General features: G+C 41.6%; 1 protein-coding gene across 2 annotated transcripts in view; it reads left to right on the top strand.

Moving 5' to 3' along the window:
* nsg1 (neuronal vesicle trafficking associated 1) overlaps positions 1-14,320 on the top strand; it is a 40,046-nt gene that overhangs the window by 11,995 nt on the left and 13,731 nt on the right. For both annotated transcript variants that reach the window (XM_042342742.1, XM_007897320.2), the window contains one exon: positions 1,960-2,076. In XM_042342742.1, coding sequence (XP_042198676.1) covers positions 1,960-2,076 — 117 coding nt within the window. The remainder of the gene's footprint in view (positions 1-1,959; positions 2,077-14,320) is intronic.

The raw sequence follows: 14,320 nt of genomic DNA on the forward strand, positions 1-14,320 counted from the left end.
TGGCGGAAATGGGCACAGAAAATGCTGCAAATGCCTTCTTCAGAGTTTAGGGAAGATTTGCAGCCAGAACAAAGAGAGCAACTTATATCTTGAAACATAGAAACCTATAAATCTATAACTAAAAGGAGGACATTCGGCCCATCAATTCTCCGCCGGTTCCCAATGCAAGGAGATCCCTATATCCTTTCTAGTCCCACTCTTTCTATATGCTTATCTACTTCACTGAAAGCCACAATCGACTCCACCACCCTACTCAGCAGGACATTCCACATCCCAATAAAAAAAATCCTCCTAAGTTCTCCTTTCGCTGTCCTTGTGGCTCGGTTATAACTATATCCCCCAGTTACCGACTCCCTATCAATGGAAATAACTTCTCCCTATTTACCTTGTCAAAACCCTTCATAATTCTCTACACCTTTATTATGCCCTTCCTCAACCTTCTCTGCTCCCAATTTTGGAAACAATTTTGCAAGATCACAAGGGAGGCTAATCAACATCCTTTGGCCCATTTATTCTCATCCTTTCAAAAAAACCTACCCTCCCCATTTTCCCAATAAAGCATCAAGCTGTTTCGTAAGCGAGCCTTTTATCCTGGCCTCAACCACACTTCCTGGAAACCCATTCTCATCTGTTAGTGGGGGAAGAACTGTGTGCTCTAATCTTGCTGCATTGGTTTAGGAGAACAAGCAGATGAGTTCCTAATACCTTCAGCCTCAAACTATTTCAGAATGAGGGCTGAAGTATCCATAGTAAAACGATTTCCAGCATCAGCGATTCGTCTTGTGATCTGTACTGTTGGTTTTGATTCATTTTCCTCAGTATTCAGTGAACAACAGTTGTCAGAGAAAATTAAGTCTCTTTCCTTGACTCTAGTTGCCTGTGCAGTGTTTTGAATGTTGTCTAGCAGCCGAGAACAATATGAAGTGTCAACAATGAAACGACAGATGAGTTCTCTTTAGACAACATTTCATTGTCGTAGCATAAAGGTTTGCAGATTTTTTCATTTGGTGGTTGTGTGGGCCACATTTCACCCACAAAACACACAGTCAATCCACTTTACAGTGCTTTGAGACAGCTCAAAGATGTGATAAGGCACTATATCAAATGCAAAGATTATTATTAGTAGTAGTAATACTATACCATTGCAGCTGGATCATAAAGAAATCATTAAGAATCTGGGGTAGAAAGTGCATTGGATGAATATTTGACAAAAGTAAGGTTTAAGATTGATGGTAAATCATTGGAAGTGGGGTAAGAAAGCTACAAATAATAGATCTTCAGATAAATATGGAACACTGAACCCTTGTTTGATAATGATATTGTCAAAAGCTCTGTTTTGTTAAATATAGTGGAAGTTTATATGTTGATATTGGATGATGTGATTTGTTGCTGTGTGAGTCTGACTCAGTTGGTAGTTATCTCACCTCTGGGGCAGAAATTAATGGGTTCAAACCCTGTGTTGGGGATTTTGAGCTTGCAGTCTATACTGACACCACAGCAGTGCTGGCGGTGCCCTAGATTGCAGAGGTGCCGTACTTCAGGTGAAATGTTACACCAAAGTCCCATCTGCATTTCTGATGGACGTTAAAGATGCCATGGCATGAGTCAAGAAGAAAAGAAAGCTTCTCCCGGCATCCTGGTCAACAATTCTCCAGATAAATTAGTCATTTGCTTCATGGTTGTGTGTGTGTAAATTGTGCTTGCTACACAGTCACTACACTTTATAGTAGTGTACCTTCCTCTTCGACCGTGCCTATGGTCACCACCCCTTTCTTCCTGGCTCTGCACCAAACTCCACCATTGTTCAACGCTCCAAGACACTACCCCATGTGCAAGTTGTTCTTGTTGTTGTTATTGTAAAGCATTTTATGTTGTATGTAATATGTCAAATGCTAGTATTATTATACTATAATAGTAAGTTCCCATTGTACTGAATTTTGTTTCTCCTCTTCCTTGCAGGTTATAGTTAAAACGAGGGCAGAGTATCAGCCAAATCAAAAGAAAGGAAAGCTTCAGGCACCAAAAATCGCTGAGTTTACCATCAGCTTCACCGATGGGGTTTCGGAGCGGTTTAAGGTAATTGTTATAAATTAAAGATATTGTCCTCATTACTTCGGGACTTCTAGCAACTATCTACACAAGTTCCAGGCCATATAGAACTCTGCGTCTTATGTTATCTCAGGCACCTGGCTACATGAGCCCAAAACTCCCTTCCTCGCTCAGCTCCCATTTTCTCCCCATCCCCTGGTCGATCGAATTCAACATTCTCATCCCCACTTTCAGATGTTTCCATAGCCTCGCGCAACCACACCTCTGCTCTGTGGTGACCCTGCTGCCCAGCCTTTCCCTTTGCCTGCATCTTGTCCTGCAAGCTTTCAGTCATTCTGCCCTTGTTCTCTGGAACTCTTTCCCAGAGTTCTTCTGCGTCATCCCCTCCCTCCCTATATTCAATACCCTCCTTAAGACTTAATCTCTTAAGACCCTTTTTCTTGGCTGCCTTCCTCCACCCCCAGCTCAGGATCCAAGTCAGTTGCATAGAGCTATTTCAGTGGTTCTCCTGTTGTCAAAAGTGTTACATAAATGTAAATTATTGTTATTGCTGTGGTGTCTACATCAGTTTGCACTCAGCAGACACAATGTGAGATGCTCTGTTAAGTGTAGAAAAAAGAGGAAATGGAAGTTCTGATATTTGTTCTGTAACACAAGAAAGTACAAGAGGGAATTATTAATATTTTACTGCTCTGCTGTTTGCAAATGGGGAAGACCACAAGTTTGTTTAAACAAAGGATCCTTTAATCTGCATTAAATACTTAACTGAGAATTGTATTTAATTCTTGCATTCTGTGAGTATGTGTTAATTATTAGGTTACAGCATTGCATTTATTCTGCCCTACTTCACTCACTGAGGATCTCAAAGCTATTGCTGTTCTTAGTCAGGCTTCTTTGCACTGGTGAAACCACCGTAATCAAATCATTTAGTAAGCTGTTCTCGAAGGACTGGCTAGAAGCGGCTAACACAATGAAGGAATGGAGAAAAATGAAATGGGCTGACAGATTGTTCGATAAATAGTTATTGAATACATACTTGCAAAATATAATCATTGCAATTCACAGTAAATTGTGTGAAACGCTTTGAGAAGTCTTTTGACGTGAAAGAGGTTTGATATCAAATACAAAGATTATTGTTACTTATTATTAAATGAGAATTGGTGAGAAAAGAACAAAATACCAGGACATAATGAAAAACAAGATAAAAGGGATGCAAGAAAACAGTGCTGATAGGGTATATTTTGCTGCTCGGGTATCTGTTGCCAGGGTAATTTGGCGCTGATGTGCAACGCTGGATGGGTGGTTTGTTTGCAGCAGTAACAGTGAGATCTGGGGATGCGTCATGAGATGAGATAGAAACCATTGGATAACAGGCTTCCAAATACAGCAATCGTAAACTGCAAGTTCGACTTCCAATTTGCGACAGAATGCGCAGGATTCGGTAACAATTGTTGTTGAAACATAATCACCCCCGCCGAAAACCAGTAAAGCCTCTTTTATGGCCAGCATTTTGCTTTCCAACCTTTGACCAGACATTTTGAGAAATGATTGGAAAGCAGATCACCAGCTACTTCACACATCAGAAGTGCAGGTGGCGGCTGGCACGTTTGAGGGTTATTAGAATATAAAATGTTTAGTAGGTGGCTATTGAGACTGAGATCATAATAACATTTGAATGAAAACTATGTTGAGTTGCTTTTTATAATAATAAATAGTAATGAATTACATTTGATGCAGTACCATTCACATCAGAAGCATGTCTCAAAGCGCTTCACAGGACATACTGTAAAGTAGTGACTGTATTTTGTAGATGACTGTCCAATAACTCAACAGTAGATTCAGACATGGAGGGCACTGGGGATTGGGATTTTAGTACTGCTGCTGGGGAAGAAGGCAAAGTAACTCTTCTGTGAGCTGTTGGGGGAAGACAACAAATGTATTTACATCTTTTAGAGGCCACTCGCTAACGCAGTTGCCCCCCCACCCACCCCACCTCCCTATGTTTTGCTAAGCTTACCTTCTATATATGGTTATATATACGTTAATTCATTTAAGTACAAATTAGATAGATTTCTTTTAGAAAATAATATTTTGGGATACAGTATATGAGTAATTTGAGGTACGACATATATAGCAAATGTAGTAGCCTTGGAAGAACCAGACAACGTTGGATCTAAGGTTCCCAAAGTTTTCCACTGTGTTGTACACTAATGAATGAATTGCTATCCACATCACCATTATTTTAACATGATACTACTAGGATGATAGAGGGTGAACTGGATGGACCTTGGTCTTTTTTTCATCTCGCAGTTCCTATGTTCCTATGTTTCTTTGTTCCTTTGTTAAATTAGTTCTATAGACACTGGTGGTGGGGGGTGGGGGGGGAGGTGGAGGAGAGGGTGGAAATAGCTCAGAGGAGGGGGCTCTTCCAAGCTCGGGATGTGGGGGGGGAATGGGCACCACTGGATTGTGGTGGTCGTAATTGCAGTAGGGACATAATGGGTCACGTGGCCTCCCTACCTCCTGTGTACATTCTATGATTCTGGTCTGAAGATTTTCTTTGAAGATACTGTACTTATCTTGACAATTACAAAGATTTTAACGATTCCCCTCCTGAGAACAGCCTGGTTTTAGGCGATGCCCTCTCTAATAATTTCTTTCCATCTGTTCCCATTTACACTATCAATTTTTATATTGACAGGAAACTAGAAGCTGGAGGCTCCTGCTGGCGTATTTCCTGCCAACATGAGGTTACTGGTGTGAAACCAGCATGAAAGCCCGAGTCCCAGATCCATGGGCTCCATGCCAATTGCTCCCTGCAGTAAATGTTCAGGTGGCACCAAGCCCTGTCAGTCTTGTGGAATTTCTGAATAGATATCTCATGTGTGGTTAATGCAGTGCTGTGAAAGACTTTGTTTCATCACATCCATCCTCTTTGTGTCTGTACACAGGTTTGCCGATGAAGATAGCTTACCCTCTTTCAGTGAATCATAACTTCCCTGTTGCCTTCCTTTTACCCCATTGAACCCGGGTGAAATGCCAAACTCGCTCGCACTGGTTAGACAATGTCTGGGAGGATGCAAGTTAAATGTAATGTCCAGTCTTAGCTGCCTGGCAGCATTGCTGTGCAATTACTCAATCTCCAGGGGTGTAGGCAACCAAGTAGGAACTTATTCTTACTATTGATTCCAGTCCCAGCAAAATTGCTGTGCACAAGGCAGGCAAACCTGACTGTCCTTGTAAACAGAAGCGGTGGTGTGTCTGCAGGGGATGGGGGAAAAGACAAAAAATGTTTAGTTAATGCTCCCCCATATCTAAGTCTAGTTGACTTACTAGAAAAAGCAGAGGTCCCAGTTCAAGAGCAGACAGTTTGTATTTTTGCCCCCAGTGTTTTTGTGCTGACTGTGACATTTCAAGTGAGAGAAAGATTGAGAAGGAACACTGCTTCCTTTATCTTTGCCAAGCAAAGTGATAGTCCAAAAAGGAGAGCTAGGAGCATTGATGAGAGATGCTTCCACTCGCTCAATATCCAGCACGAGTGAGGTTTCTACTGCAGATGCCACTAGTTAATAATAATAATAATGATAATAATAATAATAATAATCCTTGCATTTGATATAGCACTTTTTACGTCTTCTGACTGTATATTTGTGGGTGAACACGGCAGCCAATTGCGCACAGCAGTGTCCCACAAACAGTCATGGATTGAAAATTACCAATTTATTATTGTTTTTTTGGGAGGGATTATTATTAGGCGTGTGGAGTAAGGAAACTTGCCCAAAGTTTCGCCCTCTGCCTGGAATTGAACTCAGGTCTCTCACTTGCAAACCGAGTGCAAACCGAGCACTGAGCTACAGGACTCCACTTATTTGTGTCATGTCCTCCGTCCACCCAGTGAACCCATGTCTACCCAGAGCACCTCTGGTTGTGTAACTCCACAACGTAGCACTCATTGCATGCTAGTGTTCATGCTTTCAACAAGAACGATAGTGAAGATCCGTACTCCCATATAGTTCACCAGGCAGTCAGCTGGGAAGAGGGAAGGGGCAGCTGGAGAGGGATTTCAGTGGGGATTAGGGAGAGGGAGGCAAATATACACAAGAATTATGTTGCTGTCTCTTCACCCTCCTACTATTGTTGCCCTCTGCAATAATGGTGGGGGTGGTGAGGAGCCAACCACAGAATTTAGTGCTCAATGCCTCCTAGCAGGCTTCCTCAGATAATGGGAGCTATTTAAATCTAGAACTCCTTTCTGCATTCATCTTCTTTTCCTCTTGTTATTGAGGCATTTCAAGCCTCAATCCTGGGCTCCACACCCACATCCTTGGAGCATGTCAACCTGCAGGGGCTATTACAGTCGGTTCATCTGCTGCTTCAGAAGCACAATGTGCTATTACCGAGGTGATGTATAGTTGTTAATATAACCCCGTTTACTAAAATGCAGGAACTCCTGGCGTGGGCAATGTTAAAATCGTAGAAGAAATAAAACACCAGATTTTGTCCCGTTTTTAACCAAAAAAAGGAAAGCAGATTGGCCTTGTGACCCCTCTGAGAAGGAGTGGAATATATTTTGGGTGATGTAATTCACAGTTGCACACTCGGTTAGCGAGTTGCCATGGAAACAGGATACATTCTGCTGGAGAATTACTTGTCTCCGACATCTCCCAGCCTGGTGCGAACATGCTCTGATGTCAGAAAATGGTGCTCATCATTAGCCAGAAAGGACTAACTCGTTATTATTTTAATATTTTAAGGATTTTGTAGGTGCTTAAGCAGAGAGAGCCCAGGTTTTTACACTGAGAGTTGTTAAGAAGTTCTACCTGGAGCAGTGGTTGAGTAGAATCCTTGTTAGCTTTCAAAAGGGTATTAGATAAATAGCTGGAAAGCAGAAATATTTAAAAAGGTTTGCAGAAAAGATAGGGGAGTTTACTCACCAAAAATACTCACAGTCACACCACTTTACAGTACCTGTATATCCTTTGAAGCGCTTCGAGATTTGTCGATAACGCAATGAGGTACTGTATCAAATGTAAGGATTATTATAGAATGGGACTAAATGAATAGCTCTTTCAGAGATCCAGCACAGGCACAATGGGCCTAATGGCCTCTGTGATGCAAATTTCTATATTCTACGGATTTTAAGGTTACACTTTTCCAAGAAATGGGAGTCGCAGGGAAGAGCAGAGGAGGGAGTATCTCCTGGGGTGCTGGCAACAATCCTCCAGGTAAATTAGTCACTCACTTCATGACTGTCTGTGGGTCATTGCTGTGCACAAATCGACTGCCATTCCTCACAGTATTTACCAGTGAAGCACTTTAGAGTGTTTTGACATTATAGGTACACTATCAGATGCAATGATTATTACTCATTATTAACTGAAACCCCGTGAACTGATTTGCTATAGTATGATAGGAAATTACACACAGCTTCTACTTAGAGTCTTAAACCCCTTTGTTTATTGATGAGCAACGAGGCTTCAACACCAGGGCTGATTTTACAGGAGCAATAATCCAGTGGGTCTTATAGAATGACTGAAAGAGAGGCTCTTCTCATTGGCAAAAGGCAGGAAACAGAAGCACAGGCACACAAGGGGAATATCTGTATGCACCGAGAGCCTGGTAAACAGCACAATGTACCGCCACAACAGTAATAGGATTAGCGAGCTCAATGCTAGAAAATTATAATCCCCCATAATGGATTTACAATGAGTGGCTCCAGCTCTCTAGCCCCATCCGGGGTGCTGCAGTCAGGCTGCCTATTGTGCAAATCTGTGTGTTTCTAGCACAGACAGGCAGCCCAGTTAGAGCTTCTCCTGCAGCCAGTGTGTGCATATGTCACCAGCCACACGTCATCAAAGCGGCATGACCACCCCGTGCCTCCCGGCCAGCTCCCGGGCTGCCTCCATGCGCATGTTTGACAAGTGCCTCTTCAGTCAAAGGCCCAACTTTGATTTACACTGTCAATCGTGGCCCAGGGTCCTGGCAGCCTGGCTGTGAAAGAAAGAATGTGTGTTTTATAATGCCATATTACGCTGAAATGTCTCAAAGTGCTTCACAAGTAATCACTGTCAAGTCTAATGAGTGTTTATGTAGAGAAACATAGCAGCTATTGGCACCAGCAAAGTCCCACAAATAGCCACGAATGGAATGACCATTCACTCCAGAGAATTATTGGTCAGGACATTGGGAGAAAGTACCTTTACTTTTCGAATTGTGTTGTGGGAATTATTAAATTTCACCTGAGCAGGCAGGCAAGACCTCAGTTTAATGTCTTACCTGAAAGGCGATATCTCCGGCATCACTTTTGCCAGTTTAATTCTTGGAACGTTTACTGAAGCGTCCTTTGGATTGCCTGTGCACTGTCTCTGCTGAATGAGTTGCATGCAATTACATGAGCTTCAGTGTGCGGTTATTCTCAACATTAGAGTCAGCAGCACAAAGTGGTCATCCAAAGCTCTGGTAATACTCAACTCAATAATATCTGTTTGAGCAGCGTGATCTGATGACAAACTATACTGGAGCTCAGAGCTGAGGTCACGTTCAGTAGGTTCCAATAGCATTTCAGGTGACAGCCTTGGCAGCGGCTGAAAATCCATTTGTGCTACACTCCCAAATAAGAACATAGGAATATAGGAACAGGAGTAGGGCATTCAGCTCCTCAAACCTGTTCCGCCATTCTATTGGATCATGGCTGATTTGTACCTCAGCTGCATTTACCCACCTTTGCCCTATATCCCTTGATACTCTGACCTAACAAAAGTCTATCCACCTCAGTCTTAAACATTTTAATGGATCCAGCACCCACAGCCTTTTGGGGAGAGAGTTCTAGATTTAAATAGCTCCTTCATAATTTTGGATGTTGAAATGGACAGCCCCGGAACTTTGTTGGCCATGTTGATATAATTAACCTGCTGATTGCGCTCCTGTGCCCTGAAATTCTACCTGATCCAAGCTTGTGAAAACATTTTGTCTTGAAATTTAAGATCTCGCAGAATCGTGGACAATTTTTATATTCAGTCTTGATTTCAAAGTCAGTTCATTTTAAGAATTTTTAGAGTTTTTTGATGAAGTAACGGAGAGAGTGGATGAAGCTAGTGCACTTGATGTAGTTTGTATGAATTTTCAAAAGGCATTTGATAAAGTGCCACATAAGAGACTTGTAAGCAAAATAGAAGCCCACGGTATTAAAGGGTCAGTGGCAGCATGGATGCATTGGCTGGGAGACAGAAAGCAGATTTTCGGTTGATTTTCTTACTGGAGGGAAGTGTACAGTGGTGTCCCCCAGGGGTCAGTATTGGGACCACTGCTGTATTTTGATCTATATAAATGACCTGGACTTGGGTATAGGGAGTACAATTTCCAAGTTTGCAAATGATATTAAGCTGGGAAAAGTAGTAAACAGTGAGGAGGATAGTAGCAGACTGTAAGAGGATATAGATAGACTGGTAAAATGGGCAGACACGTGGCAGATGAAGTTTAATGTGGAGAAATGCAAGGTGATGCATTTTGGGAGGAAGAATGAGGAGAGGCAATACAAGCTGATGGTAGAATCTTAAATGAGGTGAAGGAACAGAGAGACCTGGCTTTATAAATAGGGACATAGAATAAAAAGCCAGGAAGTTATGATGAACCTTTATAAAACACTGGTTAGGCCTTAGCTAGAGCACTGTGTTCAGTTCTGGGCACCACACTTTAGGAAGGATGTCAAAGCATTGGAGAGAGTGCCAAGGAGATTTACCATGGTGATACCAGGAATGAGGGCTTTCAGTTATCAGGAGAGGCGAGAGAAGCCAGGATTATTCTCCTTGGAGCAGAGAAGGTTAAGAGGAGATTTAATAAAAGTTTTCAAAATTCTGAGGGGATTTGACAGGGTGAACAAGGAGAAATGATTTCCACTGGTGGGTGGGTCAGTAACCCAAGGACACCGATTTTAAATAGTTGTTGAAAGAAACAGAGAGGAGGTGAAAAGAAATGTTTTCACACAGCAAGTTGTTCAGATCTGGAATGCATTGCCTGGAAAGATGGTGGAAGCTGATTCAATACGAACTTTTAAGAGAGAAGTAGATAATTATTTGGGGAGGACAAGTTTGGGCAACCGGCACAGACACGATGGGATGAATGGCCTCCTTCCTTGCTGTATGATTCTATGAATCTATGAAGATCTTCTGAAAAATGACTTCCTAATAAAGGTTTGAGAATTTTCCAAAGAAGTCTGTGCAACATTAAATTTTAAGTCAAAATGGTTAGATCTCTAACTCCTTAATAATCATTACGTTTGATGAAATATCTTTCACATCTGGAGGACACCTCAAAGCACTTCACAAGATTTATTGAAACTGTAGTGACTGTGTATTTTGTAGGGAAGCACAACAGCCAATTCATGCACAAATTAATTGATTTTTTTTACATCTTTTTCAAATAAAAATTGGGGCCTAATATCGGGGTTCTGCAGATGTGTTAATCCTAGATCTCTGCTCAGTCCCCAGGTAGACTAGGAAAAAGTAAGTTGTGAATTTATGCAGTTTGGTTCCATAGAATGCCCAGTTAAATTTATTCCTCAAGCCTATTACCCTTTGAGTAAAACAGACCCACTATCCCGCGCAGTTTCACCTGACTTCCTCCTCACTCCTAACTTCTTAATTTTAATTTGTGTCCCCTGGTATGTGAACCCTTGAAAGTGGATAAGTTTTCAATAACTTCGTCACTCTCCTTCGTGATCTTGAAAACTTCAAGTAGGTCATCTCACAGTCTCCTCCTTTTGAAACAAAAAACAGCGTTTCTTCACAATTATTATAACAATTAACTTCAATTCTAATCTTTAATTGCTTGTGTCCTCACCCGCTCAAGAGAAATGCTGGGGTCTAATTTGGTATATTCCCAACTTGGTTTTAGTTGCATATGTCACTAATGTTGTGATGTTATCAAATCCAAAGTTAGTAAAGTCTGAATGAGACCACTGAGCAACAATCGGACAGAGGCCTTGTTCACCTTGTTTTTTTTTAACTTTGCCTTTGACATTTGGATTGGGATTTTTGACCCATTGGCTGTGAATTTCACAAACCGAAAGCTGCAAGTAACGCATCAAATCAAGTTGCAAACCCCCAAATTGGATCCCAAAGTGATTTGGTAAGCAGAAGTACACCTAGCACCCGCCTGGCTTGTTATTGACTAGACTCTTAGATTGCATTTTATTAATGGGACTATATGGGGTGGGTTTGGGGTGAGAAGAGAGGTAGAGGTAAAGAGAGATCTTTTGAAGCTGAACTTGTTTCTCAGTGGCACACGTGATAATGAAAGATCAAAATCAAGTCAATCCTCTGTGATGGTCATAATAGTCCAATACCTGAGCCAGGTATACTCACAGGACTGTAAGGCACTCTTAGCAATGGACCAGCCAACCTGACGTGTTGGCAGGACTTGAAGGAATAGTCTATTCACTGGGGGCTGGGATTCTTCCTATTTGCCTTCTGCAAGTCAAACCTAGCCGAAGAAATAGTGCGAAGCTTACTCATGTTGTGCTCTGGAATGGTAGGCTGTGTGGTGTTGCTTATTAAACTCCAGCAGTGCCCCCTGTGAACAATCTGGGTTCCCCAAGTCTTGACTCTTGCCAACTCGTGCCTAAACTCTCTGGCAATAGGATGCCTCTCTTTGGGGAGAGAGTGCTCAGTCCTGTCCAGACAAATGGAAACCACACATATGCGGACGTCTCAATACTTTGCACAACCAGGTCTGGCCTCCTCCTTGTCCCCCGAATCCTCCGCTCCACCATTGACGGCCGTGCCTTCAGCCACTACTCCCCGAGACTCTGGAGCTCCCTTCCTCACTCCGTTCACCTCGCCCCCTCTCTTCCTATTTTCAGTTCTTGGCTGAAGACCTTTCTTTTCGACCACGCCTTTGGTCACCTTCTTACCCCTCCCCCTGGCTCGGCCCCGGAATCTGTTACTGTGAAGCGCTCTGAGACACCGTCCGGTGTGGAGGGCGCTATATAAATCCAAGTTTTTGTTGTTGTTGTTGTACTTTGATTTGGAGACTCTTAAGCATAGTAATATTAGTAGATTTTCACATGTATCAGAACCAAAAAAAAAGCAATAAGATAGTTATCGCATTATATATTGCAGTTTTCACCCTAAAGTCTCATGACCTGAACTTTATCTGTACACAGGAGATCAGGCACTGAAGATTTGGTTTCACATTTTTTCTTCATTTTTCACTGCCACTAAATCATCATGCTGTCATTATCCTGGCCTCATTTATTTATGTATTTTTGCATATGCCTAACTCACTATTCCTGATAACTGGTCATTGAGCCCTTTTCCCTTAGAGTGACGAGTTATCACGAGTTTACTGTATATTTATTGGTTTGCTGACTCGTGATCCCTCTGGCTATATCTTGTATTTCTATAGCACCTTTAATATAAAGCCCACAAAATATACTTTACAGTATATTCTGTGAAGTGCTTTGAGATGTCTCGAAGATGTGATACGGCGCTATATCAAGTGCAAAGATTATTATTATTTATTCATATATAGGAACATCAGCTTAAACAGAGATTCTGTTTAACAGAGATTCCCAACTAGATCCTGCACTTATCTGTCTATCACTTTGAAGGAGTGAAATGATGGAGAAAAGAACTGTTTCCTTTGGGAGTCTGCCCCATATATCCAGACGAAAAATAGCAAGAACAATATTCTTCCAATCTCCAATCCCACTTTTTATAACATATGTCCTCTACTCTCTGCTTGGTTGACCTCTGGTGGACAGTCACCATGATGTTCTGACTTCAAAAGACCTAATTTCCTCAGCTGTAATTTCTATTGCAGTCATGGCCCAAAATCCAGCAAACGTTGTAACATTGTAATTGAATTTTGCTCTGCTGGAGGTTGACTTCAGTTCAGCATGACTAAAGTGCCCTCGTTTTAAAAGAATGCCTGTCATCAGACTTTAGTTAGAGCACACACACTCACCCTCCCAACAACACCATCCCTCCTCCCCCCGCAGATTTCTAAATTTAAGTCTCAGTGATGCATGACTAGGAGGTTGATCAGGTCATACAGATAACAATTCTTTGTTCCGCTTTGCCCAGTGTTAGTCAATTTGCTCCATTTCATTACTAGAAATTAAGCTTTAGACTGTCACCAGGTTCAGGGCAATTCCCTCGCTGGACCAACTGGTTTTACACATTTCCAGCTCACATATTGCGGAGTAAACAAGGCGTTCTCTGGAAATAGTGAACAGCACACACTTACATCCCTGAACTGTACAAACAAAGTGTAATACAGTAAACTCCTGGTTTATCAGACTCCGAGTATCCGGAATTCACACCTAGCCAGACCCGGCATGAAACGGAAAAATTAAAAATAATTCTGTGGACCCGTGTCTGTGTAAACTTCCACCAGTCCACTTTCCTAGTGTGTGCTCCACCTCACCATGCTTGCTGGCCTTCAGTGACCAGGAATATTGACTTGGACTTAGTTTGAATACCGCAAAGAGAAAGACAGCTTATTCACTATCTTCTGCTCGCAGGATTCAAACAATTACACTGATGCTGCCAGTATTTACTGGTATTTTTCAGCACTGAAAAAAACAGGACTGAAAAAAAGCTGTGAATGCTGGTACCGGTATTGTAATTACACTTAGCCTGATCGGATCTCCCCCATTAGTCCGACCAGATGGGGTTTAAATGGAATAAATAAATCTACTTTAATGTCAAGTCTGGCTTCTTTATTGTGATTGCGATGCAGTTTCTGCAGTTCGACTGACACACACACACTGATCATCAGAAGGAGTCCTTGTTTGTATGACTCAGATTCCATATTAAGGAATCCCTTTAGGTTTTAGACCCATTAATAAAAACAATTGTTACTTATGAACAATGTTGGGACCTCACATTTATGATTGCAGCCTCGTAGGTGTTTACAATATGAAAGGTGAGATTTCACAGGATATATATATAGAATTGCTACTTTCCAACATTGCTTGGAATCTTTTGTGTAATTATATATCCTGCTATTGCTTTAACCTGAAATTGGTATTACTTTAATAAATAGTAGGTCATTAAGATTGAAAGTCAATGATACTTTCTCGGGCACAATAATGTTACAACTATTACAGCAAATTTAAGAGCCTTTATTTCTCTGCAAAGTGGTTGAATATTGCATGTTATTAAACATTCTTATTGTTATCTTTTTACACTAACAGCATGTCCAAAATTCTCTCAGTGAACAATGCTTTGGATGCTGACAATCTTTGAATTCTAATTCTTTTGCTGCT

This window comes from Callorhinchus milii, unplaced genomic scaffold, assembly GCF_018977255.1.
Source record: "Callorhinchus milii isolate IMCB2004 unplaced genomic scaffold, IMCB_Cmil_1.0 Scaffold1, whole genome shotgun sequence".
Taxonomy (NCBI): domain Eukaryota; kingdom Metazoa; phylum Chordata; class Chondrichthyes; order Chimaeriformes; family Callorhinchidae; genus Callorhinchus; species Callorhinchus milii.